A 26,510-nucleotide genomic window follows, 5' to 3' on the forward strand; every position below is an offset into this window, starting at 1 on the left:
CAAGTTTGGTAGTAGTACTGAGCACTGGTTGTATGGTATTGACCTATGAGTCAAGAACGTTATTAGCGTATTTAACGCAAAGCCGAAAAGATTAGATCTAATCAACATCAGCATTGAATGACTCATCATGAGCATTAATGCTAGACCGACCCAAGGTTCGATGAAAACTAAAGCGCTTGTCTAGTTCCATGACTAGTCACTCAGAGCCAGAGCCAGAAGGCCCAGGTGACTGCATCGTCACATGGCTAAGGGTACAGAACCCACACTAGTGACTCCATGGTCACTCATTTGGTTTACATAAGTGACTCGCTCATCAGTCACTCATCTGGTTTAAGCTAGTGACTCGGTCACTCATTTGGGAAGGGTGCGGAACCCAAATTAGTGACTTATACATCTGTCACTCATCTGTTTAGGGCTATAAGTCGTGTATGATTATCATTTGATATTATATACATGCAGTAATGAGTTTTCTTGCTGGGCATTGGCTCATGGGTGCTATGTGGTGCAGGTAAAGGGAAAGAGAAGCTCACCCAGCCTTGAGTGGAGAGCTTAGGTGGTGATGTGTACATATGCGGCCGCTTGACCACCACGGCCAAGGAGTTTCTCAGAGGAACTAGGGGGTTAACCCTATTTTTTCCGCTTAGGTCGGCAGGTTATAATTTTACACTGTAATGACCATTTTGGATTGTAAATAACTTGTAAACGCTTTTATGGGCCCATGTACAGCTTTATGTTTCAAATAAAATATATCTTTTCCTTTTGATTGGTTTTTTACCTTAGCCTTTTAATAACACCTAGATGCACGTTTATAACCAAAGAACTCGATTAGCGAGTTAAGCACGGTTCAAAGCTCACATTAACGACCTTGGAGTAACCAGGGCGTTACAATTATGCCATGGGGACATGAGATAAACGACCTAAGGGTGCTGGAATCTATATTTGCGCATAGGACGCAGCTCGAACACTGGTAGCTGAGGTTAAGTATATAATCACTGAGCTCGGCCTAAGAGAGCCGGAGTCAGTGGGACAATCAAAGGGTGCGGCCTAAGGGCATCGACCCTGGATATTGTGTTATATGTTTATTGTTATGAATCTGATGATTATGGCATGTTTATTATCTGGATGATTGATTATTGGTTTGCAGATTGATATCGTTGATTGTGTGAACAATGTGACTTGCTGAGTATCTATTTGGTGATCTGTGAATTATCTGACTGTTGATTGTCGCTTATGCTATGCATTAAGGTTTTCTTGCTGGGCCTTGACTCACGGGTGCTACGTGGTGCAGGTAAAGGCAATGGCAAGGTGGACTAGTCCTGAGTTGGAGAGCTCTGGGGCTGAATATACATAGTCAGCTGATCGGTTGCCACGGCCGAGGGATGGTACAGGGACAGGAGAACCTAAAATGTCTATTTTGCCATTAGAGTGGCCTGTGGTCGTATATAAACTTTGAAAATTTGTAAACTGTCCTTTAAAACCTATTTTGGGATCTTTTGTATTAAACGTTTATTTTAATGAGAAATTTTCTGTTTATGACCAAAATGTTTTAACCCTAACCTAATTGCGACTTTAGGATCACATTTTCAACTATATGACTTGATTAGCAAGTCTTGCACTTTTATAATCACACAGTGTAACGACCTTGGTTATCCAGGGTGTTACATGGGCGGTCCGTGTGGCTTGGAAGAGAGGAAGCGTGGGCCTAGGCTTGGAGCAGTAAAGGAGGCCCAAGGAGTTGGGTTGGTTCGGCTGGGCAGGGGTGGCAGGCCCACAGCTGGGAAGGCTTCTTTGGGCCTAGGAAAATGCCAATTTTCTTCCTTTCTTTTCCTTCAAAATGCCAATTTTTCTTTTATTTGTTCTTGCTTTTCAAGAGCAAAAAATGCAACAAATTTTCTACAAAGATAAACATAAATTAAATTAAAACTAAATATTTTCATTAATAAAATATACAACATAAGTTCCATGAAAATATTAATTAAAATTGAATTTACTTAAACATTTAAGCTCAAAATTGCATAATTTTACTTCTAACTTAACAATAATAATATAAATAATTAAATCACAACATATTATAATAAAATATCTATAAAAACATATAAAAATCTAAAAAATTACAATAAAACTAATAAATTAAAAATTACATAAAAACTTAATAAGTTATTTAAAAATTCAAAGATTAAGCAATAATTAAAATAAAAAATATGGTAAAATAATTATATTTTGTAGAGTTATCAAACTCCCCGAGCACGTCCTCTAATTGTAACGCAACAAATTCGCTGTATTGACCCTTAAACGTCGAGGAGGACCCAAACAACAAGTTGAGGTCACTTAATTTGTCTTATGAAAAAAACACCGACAACAATATCTTATAAAAAGAATTTAATCAAATTGATGGGAGAATATAAACAGCATCATATTAACTTCCCAATATATATTAATATATCATAATTGATGGAAGAATGGGTGTAGAACTATATTAACATGTATAGATTTTAATTGATTTACAACTTAAAAAAGAAATTTTATTTTCAAATTAATAATGTTTAGAAAAACTATAAAAGGTAACTCCAAATGATATTTTAGAATTGCCGTGTAATCTATATAAATAGAAGAAATGCTATTAAAATGATATACAGAACCATTTAAAAAAACAAATTGAATATAGAAAATATTATCTAATAAGTTATGTAAATCCAAACCACACATAATCAAGTACATATCTAAAACAAATAATAATAATAATAATAATAATAATAAAATTTAAGACAAGAGCCTATATATATGGTCTAAGAGTGAAAACTCTTTCACTAAAACCAAAAAACAAAAGAGCAAAGCTCTCTTCTCTTCTTCACAATGTGGTTTGGAAACAGAATTCTCTCAACAACTCAGGTAACCAAAACCCATTTTTCTTTCACTATTTTCTTCTTCTTCTTCTACACTTGAACAAATATCTCATCAAAAACCCATTTAATCATTTTTCATTTTTTAATTTGCAGTTGTCCAAAATGTCGATAGTGGTGGCCATAGTTCTAGCTCTGTTGACCACAAATAATGGAGTCGAAGGGCAACAGGGCAAGATAGGGAGCTTCGAGTACATGGCAATGAGTTGCAGATCCCACAGTGCATCGTTGACTGATTTTGGAGGAGTTGGAGATGGAAGAACATCAAATACGAAGGCGTTTCAGGCCGCCATGAATAGTCTGAGTCGTTTCTCGTCGAGTGGAGGGTCTCTTCTCTTTGTTCCACCGGGAAAATGGCTCACCGGAAGTTTCAGTCTCATCAGCCATTTCACTCTGTATCTCCACAAGGACGCTGTTCTTCTAGCTTCTCAGGTTTCATATTTTATTTATTTATTTATTTTTGCTTTTAATAAATGCTTATTAGTCAATACAAAACTTAATATTTAAGATAAACCCATATCATATTCTTTCTTTTAAGACACAACAATAAATTTTCTCATATGTGATTTGTCTTGATTGATTGATCTACCATATCTTAAAAGCATATGTCATGTCTTCTTTAATTTTAATTTTTTTTTTGTCTTAGCATATATTAAATTAATAATGGAGTCTTTTTTTTATTTTTTATTTGATTTTTAATTAATATTAAAATATGAGTTTGAACTGGTTAATACTATTTTTGTTTTTGGTTGAAAAACGGGGCATATTTTTAGAATGATTGCTTATTGTTTTTGTACATTGATAGTGAGAAAATTCAAGTTCATTTTTTTATTTAAAAAAAAAAAGGAAAAAGATATGAAGTTGTTGAAAATACAGCTACTTTATCTTGACTTATGACAAGAACAATAATCTCATAATGAGAATAATGATTATAGATAAATTTAATTATCTTAAAACTAAAATAACAATAAATACAAATAATGTAATATAGTGTATTAAATATAGTTAATGCCACGGTGGAGTCACGTTGTGGTGTTCCCTCCATTTCAATTTTAGGTTAATTCTATGCCTTTAAAATAATTTCATTTTTTTTAATATTTATGCTACATTTACTGAAACATTTTTTGTGCTTTCATATATATTAATTTTACTTTTAGAAAAATGTATTTCAAGAGAAAAATGCTAAACACATTTATTTGTTCTAATTTTTTTAAAACAGAAAACAGTTTATTAATTTCTATTTCAAACATATTATTATATCCTTCAAATTGATGAGCATTGTTACTTTAATTGTTTTATAGTGGAGTTAGAATTAGAAGTGTTTAAAAAAAGTAAAAAATAAAATAAAATACTACAGATAAATATATCATTGTACATCCAAAAACCCAATTCCAGGCTCAATTTTAAACTTTATTCATTTATTTATTTACTTGTGCTCTAATCTTTAATCTTTTTATGAAAAAATTAAAGTAAAAAAAAACAAACCAATCTAAATGAGGTTTAAAAAATAAATGAAATATTTAAATTTTAACTATTTTATTTTTTTAATAAGTAAGTAGTTTTTTTTTCAAGGAAAAGTGAATAGTGTGATACTATTATTGGTGGACTAGTCATATTTAAAAGTAAATTTTATTAAAATATTTATGTCTCCATCCATTATGAAAAAAAATCCAAAAGAAACTTATTAAAAAAAACTTTTTTTTTTGCAAAATTCCAGGCGATAATTTAGTGATATGAATGTGATTGTAATGAACAAGTTGCATGAAAACCTCATAATTTTTAATTTTTTGTTAATCTCTAATTATTAATTATTAATTATTAATATTGTTGTTATTATTATGCAGAATGAAAATGACTGGCCAATAATTAAACAATTACCATCATATGGTAAAGGTAAAAACGGAGAAATCGGACGATTCAGAAGTCTTATTTATGGAACCAATCTTAATGACGTCATAATCACCGGTATATTATTTAATTAATTCAGATATGTATAAGTCATTAATTAATCAATTATGGTTTGTAATTATTATTATTATGATTAAATCAGGGGACATGGGGACGATTAATGGTCAAGGTGATATATGGTGGAAGAAGTCAAAAAGTCTCAGGTACACTCGGCCGTGTCTGATCGAACTCGTCTACTCTACAAATGTTCAGATTTCTCGTCTGAATTTGCTCAATTCTCCTTCTTGGAACATTCATCCTGTTTATTCCAGGTTCTCATTTTTCCTATTTATTTTTATTTTTATTATTATTAAAATTAAAATTTATAATCTTTTTTTTTCTTCATGTTTTTAATTTTGAATATATGTATATATATATAACTATGTATATGATGCAGTAACATTATTATTCAAGGCCTTAGGATCATTGCTCCAATAAACTCTCCAAATACAGATGGAATCGATCCAGGTTAACATTCTCTTATATTTTCTGAACTAAAAATAAGAATAAGTAGTTGTTTTTACTTTCTATTATAATAAACTCATTTTTTGATAAAAATAAAATAAAATAAAATAATTAACACAGTCACATCAACACAGTTGCTACTATATATATCTAAATATCTATCCATATAGCTAGAACATGTTACAGAAATATATGGTGATCATTTATTATTGTGGGCCTTTTCCTATGGTGATGCATACCTAGGGCGGCTCAATTTAAAATATTTTAAAAAAAATAGCAGCCTTGTAAAATTGTATTTTGTTTAATAATATTTTTAAATGTGAAACTATTGATTTTAAATTCATTATGTATACTCAAACAATTATTCCCCATGTTATTATCAACTTTCATTTTATTTTTTAAAAAAGATATTGTATTATAATTTTAAATTGATTGTTGTAATTTAATAAAAAATATATATATTCGTTTTGAAGTTTAGTGAAAGTTGTTGTACTTTTTTGGATTGATGGAAAAGCTCTTAAATGAAATGACAATTCCTACCTCTGCACGCCATTTCAACATTTGTCAATTAAACAAGAGAATCATAACTCTAATAGAATAACAAATTATCTTTTTTATTTTTTAATTATACAACTTGGTGTTCGAACCCAACCCAAGTGATTACAAATTTATTATTCATTGAAAATCTGATTTCACACATCCAATGTTAGAAAGATCTTTCCATTCTTTTTTTAGAGCATTTACGTTATAGTTTTTTTCTTATATTTTTCAAAAAATCTTATTTTATTTAATTTATATCATATTTTTATATTATATCATACATCAAATTTTTTATATTTTATTTTACATTATTTAAATATTATATATTTAATACTTTTTATTAATTAAAATAAGAAAAAGGGACAAAGAAAAAAGAACAAAAAATTTAAAAAATCATTTGAAGTAGCACTAAAACATAGAAAAATTTACCTACGAAACTATCATAAGGTAAAATAACTCATGTGTTTAGCTCATATGATGCATGAGTGTTTTTGGACTTTTTTTTAGATTTTTTCTTAGTTATATTAGCTAATTAGCTATTTTACCTAACCTATTATGAGTGCTCAGTAAATTAAAATTTAAAATAAAATTACCACTCTTCTAATTTCTTTTATTTTAGTTATATTTTTTTCAATACAAACTAATTCCATTCTATCTCTAATATTTAACAAACAACATAATATTATTCCCTTCGCATTAAAAAAAATATAATATTATTTGTATTGCTATCCTTATTCTTCTAATTCATTCTAATTTTATTCCACCAAACTAAACAAGCCTAAAGTTGGCTTAATCATGAATGTGTTGTTTGCCTAAGGTTGAGCTGTGGATCTTGATATATATAATATAGTGTTTATACATTTTTGTAACTTGTGTTTTATCCCATTACTTGTTTGAATTTTGTGTTTTGATAAATTTCAATTTGGATCCTGTGTTTTGTAAAATTGAACAAATTGATTCCTAAATCCAATTTTGATGATGGATAAATTGAATATAACAACACAGTTGTTAGGCTAAATGATTTGTTTTTGTTTTAGATTGTTAGTTTGGTGAATTATTTGTAATTTTAGCTTATAAAATTTTGACCAATATCGAGTTTAGTATTCTATATGAATCATTTTACAAAACACAGGTCCAAAAAATCAATTGTCAAAACACATTATTCAAAAAAATAATTGGACAAAACACATGGTCCAAAAAGTATAAACTCTATAATATATTTATAGGACACTAAGGACAAGTAGTATCATATTCACAAGTCACATACAAAATTTAGAACATAGTAATATAAAATAAAATGTTAACACATTAAACTCATCTCTTCTGTTGATAAAAAAGAAAGAAAAATAATTTTCCACAAATATTCATTCACTTGTAACCTATCATATGTGAGTAGATTGTTGACCACATGGGTGGTGTTTTTTCAAAATCAAACTTTATATTGGACCAACCAGAAGATTATCCCAAAGCTAGGGGAATATTTATTATATTTTGAAATAATTAATACACGTAGTTGTGTTAATAGACCAATCAGACCCATGTGAGCCACACATGTATATACAGTATATATACTTTAATATATATAGATAGATAGATGTGATTTGATTTTGATGTGAACTTAATTATACATATGTAAATTGTACAAATATATTTATATACAAATATACGTGGTATTATTATTGTACAGACTCATGCACAAACATCAAAATCGAAGACTGCTTTATAGTGTCCGGGGACGATTGTGTGTCATTAAAGAGCGGTTGGGACCAGTACGGCATAGCCTTCGGAATGCCGACCAAACAGGTCATAATCAGGCGCCTCACTTGCTCATCTCCACAACAAGCAGTGATCACCTTGGGCAGTGAAATGTCCGGCGGAATCGAAGACGTTAGGGTCGAAGACATCGTCACCACCAACACCAAGTCCGGCGTTCGGATCAAGACCACCGTCGGCCGAGGTGGGTTCGTAAAAGACATCTATTTCAGAAGAATGAACATGAAATATATGAGACATGTGCTGCTGATGACTGGTGATTACAGCACCCACGCTGACCATGGCTACGACCACAAGGCTTTTCCTTTGGTTCATAACATCAACTACCGTGACATTGTTGCTCAGAGTGTGAGAATGACTGCCCAGTTGGATGGGATTTCTGGGCACCCTTTTACTGGAATGTGCTTCTCTAATGTCACGGTTTCACTGTCTGCCATTGCTGAGAAAGTTCAGTGGAATTGCTTGGATGTTAGTGGCGTTTCGAGTGGTGTGGTTCCTAAGGCTTGTGGGCTCTTGAGTGACCAGCAGAAGACGACTTGTTATTTCCCTAATGATGTCTTGCCTATTGAGAAGGTTGTACTCAAGAAGTGCTATGTCTAAGGCTAGTTATTGTTTAGTGTGTTTTGTGAAATGAAATAATGTTTTTATTTAATCATAATAAAACAATATATGGGTTCATCTTTATACCCATGTCTATGTGTGCATCACATGATTCATTTTTAATGCTTTTATCTTCAACGAAATATAGAGGTGATGCCCTTTTTGTTTTTGTTCTTTTGAGTAAGAAAATGGTGGAGTTTCTTTTGAGTATGTCTCCCAACGATCAAAGGTCTATTTTATATTATCTTCAACTTCCATAATTGGAAATCCTACACTTGCATTTATTTAAATAATGTTATCATAATGGGGAAATGGTTAGGAATTAATGGACTCCTAATATCTACATTCAAATTTTTTATTTAAGATTGTTTATAATTTAAAAAATAATTTGAATTTCAAGAAAAGGTTACATCACGAGCTGAGTTGGTTGGTATATTATAATTGGTTACTTGCTTTATTGGATGGTTTGGTCAAGTTTTGGAGCAAAATCAAAAAATACATAAATACATCGTTTGTGTTGTTGCTCTCGTCTTTAAAACTTATGATTTAAGAAAATAAAAAATTTATCTAATTAACTCATTAGTGATAGTAATTGTACCAATTAGCATGAGAAGGTGTTCTTATGACATTATTAATTAAATTGTTTAGTATAAGAAAACTGAATTAGTTATTAAAAAAAATTATTGTAAGGCCCCATCTCCCATGTGGGATGCCTTCAAACTAAATTAACTAGTCTTATGTGTAGCAAGTATCAACAAGTGACACATTGACTAGTGTTTTAGTGCTCATTTAATTCTACATAATATTTGAGGGCATGAAAATTATGCCGACAAGCCAAATACAGTACATCTAATTATCTCTCCATTTAAATGTAATACATTATGATAAATTAAATATAACTGCATTTTGAAATCTAATCAAATGTCCACTTCAATCTCCTAAATCCTTATCTTGTATACAACAAAATGACACAGTGACTAAACATGAAAACTTATCCATCATTAATTAATATCTTTCTAAATTGTGGACACAAAGAATGTGTGAACCCAATACAAAATTTGTTATTTCTTCTATTTTTTAAAATTTTGCGAACCTTCTCATACGTAAATTTTGGGACCCTTTGTGTGGAGGCATTAATCACATACATAATCCGCCTATATACAAGGCCGAACCTGTGTGAACTGTGAGCACTATTGTATCCAAGCCTAATTCAGATTATAACTAGATTATGTGCTTTAGGTTTAACTGAAAAAAATGGTAAAATTTAGTATAAGAAAAATCAAAATTTAAAACTTAAAATATATTAGTTGTCTTTGGTAAAATTTTTGTTTTTGAATTTTTTAAACACAAAAATGGAAATATTATTTTTATTTTTAAAAAATAAAAATATGTTTGATAACTATTCTTGTTTTTTGTTTTTAAAAATAAAAAATAATAAATGCGTTTGATAACTTTTATTTTTATGTTTTGTTTAGTAATATAAAATGAGGTGCTGATTTGAAGAAAAGAAGAAAAAAAAAACTAAAAGTTAAAAACAATTTTAAAAAAATTTGTAAGTGAAAATTTTCTATTTTCAAAATTTAATAAATTTTGTTTAAAATTTAAAAAAATAATAAATAAAAATAAAGTTACTAAATAATATTTTATGTTTAATGGTCAAATTTTTAATTAATTAAATAAAAAATTATTTTTTTAATAGTTACCAAATAGCACCGTTATCGTTGTATTTGGTACTTATCAAATATCAAATGTCGGAGGACACGTTTGCTCATCATATCTTAGAGCAAAATTCATTGTTGTGATATTTAATATGTAAGCAACAAATAAGAACAATCGTGTTAATTAAAGTGAAAGTTTATTTAGATGTGATAATATGGAGAAAACCGCCGCTAAAACCAACGCACATTTTTTAGGGTTTTTTTTTATTTTTTTATGTATATACAATAAATACAAAGAAACTACAATTACTATATATACAATAAAATATAATTACAAAATAATATAAAAAAAAAATATGCAAGGGACTTTCCATATATGTATATCGAGAGTTTTTTAGGTATGGTATTACTTTTGTCTCACGTTTTCTATTTTTTGGTACTTTAAAAAATTATAATTTTTTTTTTTTTGTATAACAGCATACATGATAGTTATGGTAGGCATCTCGCTAATTTTCAGAAAATTCTAAACAATTTACAGTGTCGAAATCAGAGTTCAAATAGTCTGTTTTTCACTCGTATAAAAAAAATCTGGCACGCGTGCAACTGACTGTTTAAACTCTAATTTCAACACCGTAAATTATTCGAAATTTTTCAAAAATTGGCGGGAAGCATGTTATAACTATAATGTATGTCATCGTGCAAAAAAAAAAACTTAGGATATAATTTCTCCAAGTAGTGTTGAAAATAGAAAACACTCCTACGGTAAGGGCAAAAGTGATGCTCCTATTGTTGACGTCGTTTTTCGTCAACTTAAATTATGTAGAGCAATTAAACAATCAAATAGGAAGAAAAGAAAAAAAAAAATTACGTGGTTCATCAGTTAAAATCTACCTACATCCACAAGTCACTTTTATTAAAGTTTTTGTTAAAGCTTCAAGAAAGAGCAATACTCACAGAGCGTTTTTCATTACAAAATTGTGCGTGGGTACAAATGACCAGATCCATACTATTTATAGACCTGGTTACACGAATATATTCCCACAAATTTAGGGAAGTTACAACATATATTCAAATCTAAATTCAAATGAATATTTGAATAATAATAATACAACTTAAATGCATTATTTAAATAAATATCCCATAAATATATGGATTTGTTATATTATTTTATATAATATAATGTTAGATTAAATAATGTGACAAATATTTGTCACACAAATGTGATTTGTCACACCTTGTAACATATTATTGAGAGTCACAAAAATTAGACACATGTGTGTGCCCAAATGTGACATATTTTGGAGTTACAAAATCGGTTACAAATGTGTAACTCACAAATATTACCCAATAATGTGTATATTATATGTTACACATTTGAGATTGAATTTCACAAAGAAATAATGAAATATGGCTATTGGAGACATGTCTTTAACTCCCAATAGGTGTTTGGAGGTTACAAAATCATGTGGGAAAGGAATTTGGGCGTTTTGGAAAAATGATTTTTTTGTGCTGAAAATGGCCTGTGGCCCCGGCCTGGGGGACAGAAGCCAATGGCCGCGGCCAGTGAGGCTAACAACCTATATGATTTTTCATTTTTTTTCCAAATTGAACGGTTCTAACATCCCAAATAACTTCCAAATCTTCATTTTAATTCCATAAATATCCAATTAAACATTGGTAACAGCCATGGGGGTTGGTGGAATTTGAAATTCAAAGGGGTATCTCAAACTCTATAAATAGGATCCTAATGCTCACTTGTAAGACACACCATTTTCCATCCACAAAGCACTTAGCTGGAAAATATACCATAGAGGCTTGATAATTCCAGAGAGCTATTTCCTTGAGAGATCTCTTAGTGCTTAGAGAATAGGGGGAAATAAGTTTTTGGACAAAGGTTTTGAACCTTGTTCAAGTTGGTGATCCCCACTACTCTACACTTTGGTTGTGTGAGAGTTTGTCCTTTTTTATTGGTTTTATTTTCATTCTTTTGATCTTATTTACTTGTATTATTATTGTTTTGAGTTTGTAATCTTCTTCTTCTACATCTTTCTATTTACTTGTATTTTGAGCAATTGAGTTGTAATATTTCTTTAATCAATATTATCTTGTCTATTGTATTTTTCCATAGAGTTGTATTTTGGTTTTCCATATTTCCATTGAGTATAAAAACATATTCTCTAATAGGATTCAATACACAGTTAACCTAATCCCAAACAAATAGGGATTTCCTAACATTTTTTCCATGTGTATGTGTAACGCATCTTTGAGCTTCAACACTACTTCAACACGCTTTCGAGGTCACGTAATTTCGAGCCCACTGTTCCAATTGTCGCCACCACTTTACTTGACTAGTTTTTCGAACTCATCCTCTTTTGGAGGAGACTTCTGCCTTCAAGTCTGCAACTCATGCTCGAGTGTTGATGACGTGGCACTGAAACTTCGTGTTTATTTTTGCAAGTATAATGCCAATACTTGTTAACTTCGAGTTTACACTTTACGAACCTACATTTCGTGGTTATTTAGTTATTCTCAAAATTTGGGTGGAACGTTTTACCCCTCCCCCCCCCCCCCCCCCCCCCCAAAGTGTTGGTTTGAATCCTATGAAAAAGAAACTTTTGAACTCTACTTTTGGGAAACGCGCTCACCTACCACACTCGAGTGTGGACACGTGTCATTATGGGATTGCATAATGAGAGTATTCAAGTACTCTATTTCTACACAGGTCTTTTCAACTCCTTTTCTTGCCTCCAGTTTTTGAAACTAACTGAGATCCCTTGGATTACTCTCAATCTTATTTTAACGGCCCAAATTCACTCAGGAATCATCATTTAGGAGTGTATATAAACTCCCTCTCCTTCCTCATTCATCACTTTCATTCTAAACATCCCAAAATGTGCATGTTGTCTGAGAAGAAAAGAGAGGAGATTTCAAAAATTCCCCAATTTCCCACTCGATCTCCCTTCGAAAACGAGTTTCCAAGGATTTCTTTGCACCAGTACTACCAGACTACCCTTCGACTTCATCATCAGCTTCCAACGTGTAAGTCTTCCAGTATTTTTTGTATTGTGGTTTAAAGAAAAAACTCTCTTTTTCTTTAGACTGATTCTTGGAAATTTATTGAATAGAGGGTATTTTGATCCATTATACTAGTATAAAAATGGCAAAAAGGAGTTTTTAGGTACATTTGTAGGATAAATGGTATTTTTTCCTCTTGGAATTTGAAAATGTTATGTGAGGTGATAACTTTACAAAATAAAGTTATTTTACCATTTTTTACATGCTAATTGTTGCTTAGTTCTTGAGTTTTTAATTAACTTATTAAGTTTTTATGTAATTTTTAATTTATTAGTCTTATTGTAGTTTTCTAGATTTTTATATGTTTTTATAGATATTTTATTATAATATGTTGTAGTTTAATTATTTAAAATTAGTATTGTTAGTTTGAATGTTAAAAATATGATTTTATTGAAATTAAAAGTTATGTAAATTAATTTTAATTAATGTTTGCATGGGAGTTATATGATATATTTTATTAATGAAAATATTTAATTTTAATTTAGTTTATAATTTATTTTGTAGGAAAATTATTTCATTTGTGGCTCTTGAAAAGCAAGGAAATCAAAGGAAAGATGGTAGTTTTGAAAGAAAGTAATAAGAAAATTGGCATTTTTCTCAGGCCCAATCTGGGCCCGTCCCTTCAAGCCCACCAATTCAGCCCCCAGCACCCAACCGTGTACTCATCACATGCCACCCATTCCTTCTCCACCAACGCCAGATGTCACCCATTCAGCATCACACCCTATGCCTCAAACCTCCCAGCTGAAGCTTTTCTCCAAACCGAGCAGCAAAGCAGCATCACCAAAGCCTCCATCCAGCCGCCACCTGTCCTTTGCTCTCTCACCATTCAGCTGAACAATGCCCAGCCGAAGCAACGCCCAGCAGGCCCCAAATGCCAACCGAACCTTCAACATCTCAAGGCCCAATCCATTCGGCCCAGCATTGTTCAGCCAGCTCCACCTGTTTTCTCCCTCTGCCCAATTGCACGGCAACCGCCTGTCTAGCCACATATAATTATCTTGAGCTCACAATGTCCCCTATGTCTAAAATGCCAACTTTTTACCCATTTTTCTATACATTTTTTACCACAACATCATCATTACACCCTATAATTTACCTCTACATACCATATTTATTTTATTTAATTAATCTAATCAATTTAATTAATTTAAATTGATTATTTTAATATTCTCACTTTGGCTATAAATATGGACTTTCAAGACCATTTTAGGGTGCTTAATTTTTGATTACCATCTTTTTTCTCCCATTTTCTCTCTACCATTCTCTCTTCCATTTGGGTTTTTCAAGAGCATTTTGCAAGTATGTATGTCATTTATTTTGTAATTTCTACTCTAGTTATGCGCTTCTAATCTTTTTTATAAGATTATTAAGATCATGATGAAGCAACTTGTAACTAGGTAATATTTATGTTGTATATTGATTTCCCTTGTAATGCAACAAGTTTATGGATTTTTCTTCTTCATATATTTATTTCATCTTAAATATCTTGTATTTTAGATTGTTAGAACATATTTACACTTTGTTCTTCATTAGTGCATAAACATAATATTCTTTGTGTAAGATGTGTCATTAAATTGTACACATCCATGCTTAGAACAAAAATATTATGTTTTGCCTTATAAATAATGTTCATTGATTTATTTGTTATTTCATTAGATTGATTTACACTAAATGCTTTGAAATTATAATTTTGAAAAGTGAAGAAAAATCCTATCTTTTTAGAAGTAATTTGTGCTTAAAATTATAAATCTATTTAGAAAATGATAGTTTAAATTATTTTAACTATCACTAAAACTTGGGAGTCAATATACTAATAAATATTATTAAACTTACATTTTGTGGATTCTAGTATCTTAATAATCTTTTCTTTAAGCACTTATTTTCAAATCATTATTGCTTTATTTTTATTCTCTTAAATAGTTTTATTTTTCAATTTTTTATTTTATGTTCATAATATTAAAACTCATCAATCTTTGGAGCTAGGTTAGAATTTATTACTTTTGATTTAAAATAGTTTTCTCTTTTCGATTTTAGACAACTCATTTGGGTTCGACATCCTTGCTTACACGATCACTATTCTATATGAACGATTTGTGCGCTTGCGATTTATAAATTTTTAAACATACCCGTTTTGGGTCCATCATGAAGGTATTGTATAGAACAAGAAATAGGGTTTATGTGCACACTTTTCAATGACAATCCCTATTTGGGTAACTACACACTTTCCCTTGAAAATCAGGATTTTTTTAGAATTAACATCCTACTTCACGTGTGGGATCATTCTCGGTGCCCTAAACTTGTATCATCTCAGTTAGGTCATCCGAGTTGCCTTGCTTACTTTGAGTCTTCAATCTCGAATTGTCGAGCTTTTCTAATTTTTATTTACCTTCTTTAATTCTTTTGTCTCGAATTTTCGAGCTCAAGTCTTCAAAACTTTTCTTATCCCTATTCTTTCCAAGTTATGGGTCCTCACCTTTTTCTTTCTTGTTATATGTGGCAATCTTCAGAGAATCGGTGGGGGCCCGAGCTTGCAATCCCTTATCACCCACCTTCTCCTCGAGTTGAATCTCCATTCACTCGAAATCAACGGCTGATCCGGGAGCACGAGGAGTGCCTCAATCGTGAAGACATCCAAGCACACTTTCGACGTCAAATCATCGAGGTTGAAGAAAGAAAGCGAAGGAAACTACGATTTTCCATATATCCAGATCTTGATTCTGAGATCCATCCAATCCCTTTAAATCCACAACATAAGGTTACCGTAGCTTATCCCCTGGGTCATCTTTCCTTCGAGTTCATGGCAAGCTCATCGAGCCAGAACCCCTCAAATGCCCCTCCTCTCTCTTTTATCCCCACTCTCAAAGGCAAGTTCTTCGAAGCGGAATTGTACAAGAGTACTGTCCGTACCACATGACAGATATCGAACATTTTGTCTTGTCGCGGCCTAAAATTTTCTGAGTAGCTCATTTGTCGAGCTCTTACAACTGGTGAGAGAAGCTGCTACGCTTCGGGTGAGGACAACCCAGAGAGAAAGGTTAGGCTCGTTGTAACGCCCTACTACCCAGGGTCTGTTGCACTGTGTATTTTAAATAGTGCTAAACTTGTTAAACGAGTCATTTGGCCATAATCGTGTAACTAAATGTGATTAACGATTTAGGATTAAAATTTTTAGTCAAGGATACAAACGTTTCACTAAAATGTTTACACATTGGGATCCCAAAATACATTTAAAAGGGTAATTACAATTAAATATTTACAACCAGCAGACCTAAGCGGAAAAATAGGGTTTAACCCTAGTTCCTCTTTAAACTCTCGACTGTGGTGGTCGAGCAGCCGCATATGTACACATCGTCACCTAAGCTTTCCAACTCAAGGATGGTCCATCTTTCTTTTACCTTTACCTGCACCACATAGCACCCGTGAGCCGAAGCTCAGCAAGAAAACTTAAACATGCTCATAAGCAGTTAATAACATGTCATTAAATCATAATAAGCATGTCTAGCAGTAATAACCTTATTCATGCACGCATGCAAGTACAAATAAATGATTATGGGGTCCTGCGCCCTGATGTTGTGTAAAATCAATACGCAAGTGCACGTAATCGTAACAAGTAATAAAGAGTAAATGAGATCGTTCCCACGAGGACTGTATATTAAGTACCAAAACTTAATTCCTATGTCTATTTGGCTAACGATAATTGAGTCACAAGAATTAACTAAAATTATAAAACAAAAATCTGAAATTAACTTCAAGAACTGAAAATAAACAACGTTAAGAAAATTCAATGGATTAAAAACTAGGGCAATCAATTTCATCAACCATCCTCTTTAATTCTTATTAACACAAATCTTACTATTCAATTTTAATCTTGTGATAGCAGGTCAACAATAATAACTTATATTCGTACTAGGATATATAAGTCTCAATCTTATGCAAATTTTCTACATCTATGTGATAAATAAACATAAGATAGGCATTAAGATTAACAACCCTAAAATTACACAGACCACACAGGTACTCTCGTCCTAATATGAAATCTATGTTTATTCAATTCCAGCATATTCAATTCTCACTTCTCAGATTTCGAATCAAAATCATATATTTCATGTCAATGGTGATCAATCATTCACAAGCATTAAATTCAAATTGAATAAATCACAAGATAAAATTGAAATCATAAAACTTGCATTAATTTAAAATAAAGATTCAGGAGAATCCATTAACACCCTAGAAAAAGAGTTTAGTTCATGACAAAATTCATAATAACCATAGAAGAAATAAAAAGCATCCAAAAATACAGAAAACTCCAAGTAGAAAAGATGAAAACTATGATGAATTCTTTTATTCCACTTGCAATCCTCCACATTGTGCCTCCAGCCGTCCCTAGGGTTAATCTCTCTCTAAAAACGTCATTAAGAGAGCTTTTATAATCCCTAATTAATTATGTGCGAAAGGACAAAATTGCCCTTGAAAAATGCCCTAACTTCGACTTCCGTATGAACTGGCGCCGCAGCTCCACTTGATAGAGCCGCAGCTCTAGTCCACTTTGCCATTCGAAATTCGTCTCTGGTTCTTGTAGCACCGCAACTCTACTTGATAGAGCCGCAGCTCTAATTCAGATTTTAATAGAGCCTCAGCTCTATCTGATAGAGCTGCAGCTCTAATGCTGACAGATTTTTTTTCTCTTCTCTGAAACTCTTAGGGCTGCGGCTCTACACCATAGAGTTGCGACTCTAATTCCAACTTTTCACCAAATCATCAATTTGACCCCCGGTTTCGCCTAGTTTCCATTCCTTAGCCTGTTTAACACCGTTTCTTCAAGAATTAAGCACTTTTCCTCCAATTTCAAGATATTTCCTTAATAACCACACCTAATCCTGAAAGCACAATAAGCACCAGCATAATATCGCACAAAACCAAATAAAAGACTAAAATTGCATCTTAAAACATGCCATAAAAACATATCAAAACTAGCCCTAACACCTGAGTAGATGACTATTAAGTCAATCTGGGGTCCTGCGCCCTGAATAGATGACTATTAAGTCACGTCAATCTGGGGTCATGCACCCTGAATAGATAACTATTAAGTCACTATGGGGTCTTGCGCCCTGAATAGATGAATATTAAGTCACTCTGGGGTCCTGTGCCCTAAGCCATGTGACGTTCCAGTCACCTGAGCCTTTTAGCCCTAACTCTTAGTAACTAGCCTTAGACTAGCCAAGCGTTTTAGTTTTCTTCGACCAATAGGTCAGACGATCATATAATGCTCTTGTTTATTAGATCTAATCATATCGACCAGCGTTCAATGTGCTATTGCCGCTCTTGACTCATAAGTCAATTCCATATGACCAGCGCTCAGTACTATAGCCGATCATGACTGATAAGTCAGAGCTTCACGACCAGCACTAAACACCATTGTCGTTTGTGAATAATAAGTCAGTGCGTAGCTCCGATAAACAATGTATTCCAGCATTCACAATACAACAGATATCCAAATATAGAGCACTCGACATGCTTCATCAATAATAACAGGCATAATTATGATTATAAACATTTACAAAGACTCAATCTCTGATCAATTCCATATTCAATAGTCAGGCCATACCATATTCACATGCATCACATACTGGGTGCAATTTTCTTACATTTGGTCCAAGCACAGGTTACCCCTGATTCTGAACCCGTAGCAATCACTTAGTCACAACCATAATATAGAATTCCATTAAAAACGAGTAAATAAAGACTTTCAGACCGAGTCCTAGCCTTCGAGACATCGAATCCTACCAAACCGGGTAGTAGGATCGATCCTGAGCCCATAAGTTTAAGTTTCCATGACTAAAACCCACTTTTGGCTAAAGCTGCCCAAGAATGCCTGATAACTCTACAAAATAGAGTTATTTTACCACTTTTTATATGCTAATTGTTGCTTAGTTCTTGAGTTTTTAATTAACTTATTAAGTTTTTATGTAATTTTTAATTTATTAATCTTATTGTTGTTTTCTAGATTTTTATATGTTTTATAGATATTTTATTATAATATGTTGTAGTTTAATTATTTGAAATTTGTGTTGATAGATTTTAAGTTAAAAAAAAATGTGACTTTATTGAACTTAATTCCCAAAGTAAATTAAATTTCAATTAGTATTTTCTTGGACTTAATTTGAGTTATTTTATAATTGAAAATATTTGATTCTAATTTATTATTTACTTATTTTGTAGGGAGTAAGTTGTATTTTTTTGGCTTTGAAAAGAAAAGAAGGAAAAGAAAGAGTGGCAAATTTGAAAGAAAATAGCATGAAAAGTGGTATTTGTCAACATATGCCCAGGCCCACGGCCCAAGCCCAGCTCCCACCTGCTCCTGCACTTGCCAGTCGTACGGCCTCTCCAGCACTCAGTGCATGCCTTGCCTTCCCACCTAAGCTTCCAGCAGCTTACCCCAAACAATTATCCCAAGTCACATTCAGCAATTGTGGAAATTAGACCCGTTCTCAACTTTTCCCTCAGAAATTCCCTGCATCAATCATGCTCCCAGCCGAAGGCAAGCTGCCTCATCTCCTGCCAGGCCCACGGCCCGGACCCAGCTCCATCCAGCTGCTCTCATCACCAATTTCTGGGCCGCCTGCCACCAACCAGGCCCATCACGAATGCAGCTGCCCCAAGCCCGATCCTCTGGCCCAATCCGAGAGCCTCTCACCTGCCAATATAGCTCTCCACCACATAACTCACGGCCCAACACTGTCTCAGCTGTCCCCAAATGCCAACATAGCCACAAAAAAATGCCAAAAACCATATTTGTTCCCAATGTCCACTTTTTTCTTTTCACTAAAATATCAACTCACTTTTCCATATTTTTCTCACCTAAATAAACATTCCTAATTCATTTTTTTTACCCTAGCTTTTCACTAATCTTTTACCCAACCAAACATTTTATCTTTCCAATACTCTTACACTTACTCTATTTATCCTACCACTTCCCAATACAATTAAATTAATCAATTTATTTATTTTAATTTGATTAATTTAATCTCCACATTTTGCCTATAAATAGAGTCTTGTAAGACTATTTGGGAAGCTCTTCTTCTTCATTTTTTTCAACCTCTTCTACACTCCATATTTCTCTCTTCTTTTCACTATTTTCTATCTACCATTTTCATATTTTGAAGAGCATGTCAAGTATGTTATTTTGTAATTTTTATATAGTTATGAGCTTCTAATATTTTTCAAAGGTTATTAAGATGATGATGAAGCAAAATGAAACTAGATAGTATTTTTTATTGTATGTTGATTTCCCATTTGTGTAACATTGTTTATGGATTTTTCTATCAATGATATGCATTTTTCATCTAATATTGAGTGTTAAAGCATATTACACTTAGTTCTTCATTATGCAAAAATATGATATTCTTTGATTAAATGTTTTTCATTAAATTGTTCACATCTAATTCTTAGAGCATAAGTATCATATTTTGCCTAAACATAATCTCTTTGATTTTTTGTAGTTTCATTAGGTTGTAACACAACTAATGCTTAGAAATTATATCTTATATAAGTGAAGAAAAATCCTACATTTTTTAAAGAGTAACTTGTGCTTGAATAGAAAATATATTTTGAAAAAAATATATAGTGTGATTTATTTCAACTATATCAAAACTTGGGAATCAATATACTTATAAATATTATTGAACTTGCATTTTGTGGATTCTAATATCTTAATAATCTTATTTTACTTATCTTATTTGAAAACTATTTTTCTATTTTATCATTAATATTTTTATTACTTGTCTTTTTATTTTTCTAAAACAAAATCTCATCAAATATTTGGAACTAGGTTAGAATATTATTGCTTTGTTTGAAATAGTTTCTTTTGATGTTAGTCAACTCCCATGGGTTCGACCTCGTACTTACATGAACATTATATTCTGAAACGATTCGTGCACTTGCGAGTTTAAATATTAAAACACTCTCTTTTGGGATCAACAATGCCACAACTTGCCCTTAAGGGTCACGACATGCTCCCCAGATCAAACTCCCCTGTCTGAATTTCATAACACGGGCCTCGGCATGTCCCTAACGGCCGCGACATGCTCCTTAGTCAGAACCGCCTCCACCTTCATCAAGCCTTGGTCGCGACGCCCAAGAACAGGATCGCGGCCCAACCTCGAACCCAGCCATTTTCTCCGTTGTTCCCATTTAAAAACCTTCCAAAAACCTATCCAAACATCTCCAAATCCTGAAAAACAAAGTTTCCAAACATCACAATGGCCCAAAACCATCAAAACCTAAGCTTCAAAAAATTCAAAAATACATCAAAACATAAAATCCAATCAAAGCTTGGATTACCTCTGATTGAGTCGTTTCCCAGCTAAATCCTCCGGCTAATAAGCTTATAATCTTCCCTAGAATCGTTATGACTCTAACCTTGCTTGAATCTGAGTCCTAAAACTCGAATTTCCTTCGAAAATGTGAACGACGTCAAAAAGGGAACGGGAGATAGAGAAAGAGAATGTTCTAAACGTTCTTTTTAATTCTGACAAGTTACTTCAAGCTTAAGTAACTTCAAGTAAGTCCTAATGCTCGGGGTCCCAAAAACGCCCCGGGGGTAAAATAGTCAAAATTCCCAGAATTCTCTCCTAGTCTCACTAACTCCCAATATATCATCAAATAATCATTCTCCTTACCCAATATCCCAGTAATGTGCTAAATACCCAATATACCCCTTGACTCACTCCGAGTTAAGTATGGGTCCTGTTGTGACTTTCCCATTAGCTTGCTCCCTAGGATCGTCTCGTGCAGGGTAACCTAAACATATCCACATAATAATGTATAACTACACACATACCACATATATGTCAAATATACCCGTAATGGGCCAAATTACGAAAATTACCCAATTAATCATAAATGAGCCCACATGCATATTTAATACACAAAAACATGCATATCAAGTCATATTGTAATATAACTCACATAATCACATAATGATGCACATATATATCACATAATTCCATAATTTTCCATCATGACCCCCTAATCAAGGCCCTAAGCCTTATTAGGAAATTTGGGACGTTACAAATCAATGCCCTAAACCTTATTAGGAAATTTGGGACGTTACACTCGCGGCCTAGAGTCTACTTTATTAATATGTGATATCCAAGGAGTTGTCAGATGATATGAGCAAAATTCAACCCAACTATCGTAATTAAAACGTGAACTTTTGTCGGCGCATTAGGTGAAACGCGCCGAAAAAAGTCTTTCCCACATGGGTTTTGAAATGGGCAAGGCGGGAATTTTCCCGCTCAACTTTTGCCGGCGCATTTCGCAAAATGCGCTGCTAAAAGTACTTTTCCAGGTGCATTTCGCAAAATGCGCCACTAAAAGTCTATTAATGTAATTTGTTTAATTAATGTAATTGTTAATCTTGAGTCACATCAGCCATAATTAGACCATTAATTAGGTCTGAAATATTCCATAATTAGCCAAGGTTGTAAAACACTACTACTCCAGGGTGAGATCGACTATGATTCACGTCGATAGCAGAACTTTAACTATCAACAGTCAACTTGAACAATCTTTATTAGTAAAATTGTGTATCTTGGAACATCCCGGACGTAATCAAACTATTGATTAGATCTAAAATATCCTATAATTAGCCAAGGTTGTCAAAAACTACTACCTCAGGATAAGATCGGCGATGATTGCACATCGAGTTTATAAAATTTTTAGGCGCTTTTGCTGGCAAATGTCACGAAATACGCTGCTGAAAGTGTTTTTCACGAAATGCGCCACTATAAGTACTTTCCCCGACGCTTTTCACGAAATGCGTCACTAAAAGTCTATTAATGTAATTGTTAATCTTGAGTCACATCAGCCATAACCAGATCATTAATTAGATCTGAAATACTCCATAATTGCCAAGGGTTGCAAGAAACTACTACCCAGGGTGAGATCGACTATGATTCATACCGATAGCAGAACTTTAATCACTAACAGTCAAGAAGAATAGCATTGGTTAGTAAAATTGTTAATCTTGGAACATCATGCAAGCAATCAGATTATTGATTAGGTCTGAAATACCTCATAATTTGTACTTTGGTTGCAAGAAACTAATGTCAGGGGTGATATTGACTATGATTCACATCGATAGCAAAACTTTAACCATCAACAGTCAACTTGAACGATCTTTATTAGTAAAATTGTATATCTTGGAACATTTCGGGCATAATCAAACGGTTAATTAGATATGAAATATCTCATAATTAGCCAAGGTTGTCAGAAACTACTACATCAGGATAAGATCGGTGATGATTACAAATCGAGTTTAAAAAAATTTCAGACACTTTTACCGATGCATTTCACGAAATGCACCGCTGAAAGTATTTTTCCCTGCGCATTTAAGTACTTTTCTATGCGCTTTTCGCGAAATGCGCCACTAAAAGTCTAAACACATATGCCGACAAAAGTAAAGAAAAGTTTGATCGCCAAAAGGTAAAGACTTTTGCTAGCGCATTACGGAAAAGCACCGGGAAAAGTGACTTTTACCGACATATTACGGAAAAGCACTGGCAAAATTGACTTTTATCGACGTAAAAAAAAGCCGACAATTATTTAGACTTTTGCCCGCACGTTTCATGAACAACGTCGAGAAAAGTCACTTTTGCCGGCGCTTTTTCGAAATGTGCTCGCAAAAGTCATTTTTCTTGTAGTGATGCTTTTGTCTATGTATGTATAGCGCCAACTTTTCTCGGCATTTTTTTGAAACACTCATTTTTCTTATAGTCACGCTTTTGCCTCTGTATATTACAAATTTATATATATAAATATATATATATATTGTTTATTAACGTACGTTTCGTCAACCCGACAACTTCCAAATCCATTTTTCCCAGATTTCAAGTTAATATATTTCCCATCTATCTTTGAATGGTTATAACTATTTTTCAATTAATATAGTTGATTTTATATTTTTAATTTATTTGATATCAATTCATATATATAGTACGTCCTTGATTTATGGCATTAATGAATAACATATTTTTTTGGTATATGTTTTGTATATGATGTTATGATTAAGTTTTTTCTTATATATCTATATATATTGTATATGAATAAAAATTGCCCAAAATTGAATTGGTGCACTTGTATTAATAAAGATTTGGTATTATTATTCAATATTCTTCAAACAATATCATAATTGTTTTATTACTTTTGTTTTTTATTTAAAATATTAATTTTATTTTTAAAATGGTTAAAAGACAACAAAGATAAAAAAATAATAATAATAATAAGAGCGGTGCTCTTTAAAATAGAGTGTCTTCGTAAGGAATGGCTGGAGTGCATTCGATTTCACTCCATGTCCTACGATAACTAAAAAGCAACACTAGAGACCTCCACTTACGCCTCAAACTTATCCAAGCACTCATATAAACATACATATACAAATATATATATATTTGCATCTCAAAATAACTATAACCCATTTTTTATATGTTGTTTTTGGTTTGTTGAAATGAAAGTAGTGGGAGTAGTAGCGGTAGTATTGTTGGTTTTGTTGGGCACAATTAATGGAGTAGTGTTGGTAGAAAGCCGATCAAAATCAAGAAGAAAGAGCAATGAGTTTGAGTACTCATACTCCGCCATTAGTTGCAGATCCAAGAGTGTGTCGTTGGCTGGTTTTGGAGGAGTTGGGGATGGAACGACATCAAACACCAAGGCGTTTCAGTCTGCCATCAACTATCTGAGTCGTTTCTCGTCAGAGTCGAAGGGTGGGTCCCTTCTCTATGTCCCACCTGGAAAGTGGTTGACCGGAACCTTCAATCTCACCAGCCACTTCACTCTCTTCCTTGATAAAAATGCTCTTCTACTCGCTTCTCAGGTCCATAACTTATATTTTATGTAACATTTCTTATCAAGTTTTATCAATTTTCAAAAGTAACATTTTCGATGAAAAATTATCAAAAGATTGTTTTTTGCAACATAACATTAAAAAGGGTCTATTTTGAACTTGGTTTATTTTTCATATTGTTTGTGAAAAGAAATTATGCACCAAACCCCTTTATAATTGCACCTGATTTGATGATATTTGTGTTAGGATGAGAATGAATGGCCACTGCTTGCACCTTTGCCATCATATGGATTAAGAGGCAATTCAACAGGTGGAAGATTCAGTAGTCTCATCTTTGGAACCAATCTTACTGATGTTGTAATTACAGGTAATACTACCATCTTTTATCACAGAAGAAGTTTAGGGTATAACCCTTTTCTTATTTCTTTTTCCTTTTTTCTTACTACATGTTTATATCAATAATCAGGGGACAATGGCACTATTCATGGTCAAGGTGAATCATGGTGGAAAAAGTACCGTGCTGGAGAGCTAAACCATGAGAGGCCATTCCTGATTGAACTCTTGTTTTCTGAGAATGTTCAAATATCTAATATCACTTTGATTGATTCTCCTAATTGGAACATACATCCTGTTTATTGCAACAATGTTATTATTCAAGGCATCACAATCCTTGCTCCTGTAACATCTCCAAACACTGATGGTATCAATCCTGGTAAGGATCATTTGCTCTAATGGAAAGTCTTTACCATTTTTTTTCCTTGACTGAATTTGGATTCTGTGTATTGTTTTTTTGTATAGACTCTTGCACCAATACCAGAATTGAGGATTGTTACATTGTCTCTGGAGATGATTGTGTGGCAATCAAGAGTGGTTTGGACAAAGCTGGCATTGCTTTTGGTATGCCAACCAAACACCTCATCATCAGACGCCTCACCTGCATATCTCCGACCAGCGCTGTGATCGGTCTTGGGAGCGAGATGTCTGGTGGGATTCAGAATGTGAGGGCGGAGGACATTGTCGCCATCAATTCAGAGTCAGGAGTTCGGATCAAAACAGGCAGAGGAAGAGGAGGGTTTGTCAAGGATATCTATGTAAGAAGGGTGAGAATGAGTACCATGAGATGGGTGTTTTGGATGACAGGGAAATATAGCCTTCATGACAGTAGTGGTGGTTATGATCCTGATGCTCTACCGGTGATTGACAACATAAATTACCTTGACATGGTTGCTGAGAATGTGACAATGGCAGGCTCCTTGGATGGAATCTCAGGAGACCCTTTTACTGGACTATGCATCTCCAATGTCACAATTGGACTGGCAAAGAAAGCAAAGAAACTGCAATGGAATTGTACGGACGTTAGTGGGATTTCAAGTGGTGTAGTTCCAAAGATCTGTGAGCTACTCAATGACCAGGGCTCAGAGAAGAGAACAGCTTGTGATTTCCCACAGGACATCTTGCCTATTGATGATGTTAAACTCAACAAGTGTTTTTTCAGGGCCTAGCGCTTTATGACAATATCATTCAAAAGCAAGGACAAACAAAGTAGGCAAATAATAATAAAAGAAACTATATGTTATTCGCTTTTGTTTTAAAGGGCATTTAGCATCAAAACAATGTTTTCACAATAGTAGTTTAAGGAAAAGCATTGGTTTACACTACCACATCAATGGAAAAGCATCAAATATAGAGTTGGGAAGTTTAAAACTA

The 26,510-nt window shown here is 33.0% G+C and overlaps 2 protein-coding genes across 2 annotated transcripts; both read left to right on the forward strand.

Moving 5' to 3' along the window:
- The first annotated feature begins 2,743 nt into the window (after window positions 1-2,743).
- LOC133778482 (probable polygalacturonase) lies at window positions 2,744-8,394 on the forward strand. The gene is made up of 6 exons (XM_062218428.1): window positions 2,744-2,889; window positions 2,997-3,332; window positions 4,745-4,865; window positions 4,951-5,119; window positions 5,245-5,315; window positions 7,540-8,394. The coding sequence occupies exons 1-6, from the start codon at window positions 2,854-2,856 to the stop codon at window positions 8,223-8,225; spliced, it is 1,419 nt and encodes a 472-aa protein (XP_062074412.1). The 5' UTR covers window positions 2,744-2,853; the 3' UTR covers window positions 8,226-8,394.
- A 15,902-nt stretch (window positions 8,395-24,296) lies between these two features.
- LOC133778483 (probable polygalacturonase) lies at window positions 24,297-26,378 on the forward strand. Its single transcript, XM_062218429.1, has 4 exons — window positions 24,297-24,833; window positions 25,050-25,170; window positions 25,270-25,515; window positions 25,602-26,378. The coding sequence occupies exons 1-4, from the start codon at window positions 24,468-24,470 to the stop codon at window positions 26,303-26,305; spliced, it is 1,437 nt and encodes a 478-aa protein (XP_062074413.1). The 5' UTR covers window positions 24,297-24,467; the 3' UTR covers window positions 26,306-26,378.
- Window positions 26,379-26,510: the final 132 nt, after the last annotated feature.

The sequence above is a fragment of the Humulus lupulus genome, chromosome 5 (assembly GCF_963169125.1).
Source record: "Humulus lupulus chromosome 5, drHumLupu1.1, whole genome shotgun sequence".
In the NCBI taxonomy this organism is placed as follows: domain Eukaryota; kingdom Viridiplantae; phylum Streptophyta; class Magnoliopsida; order Rosales; family Cannabaceae; genus Humulus; species Humulus lupulus.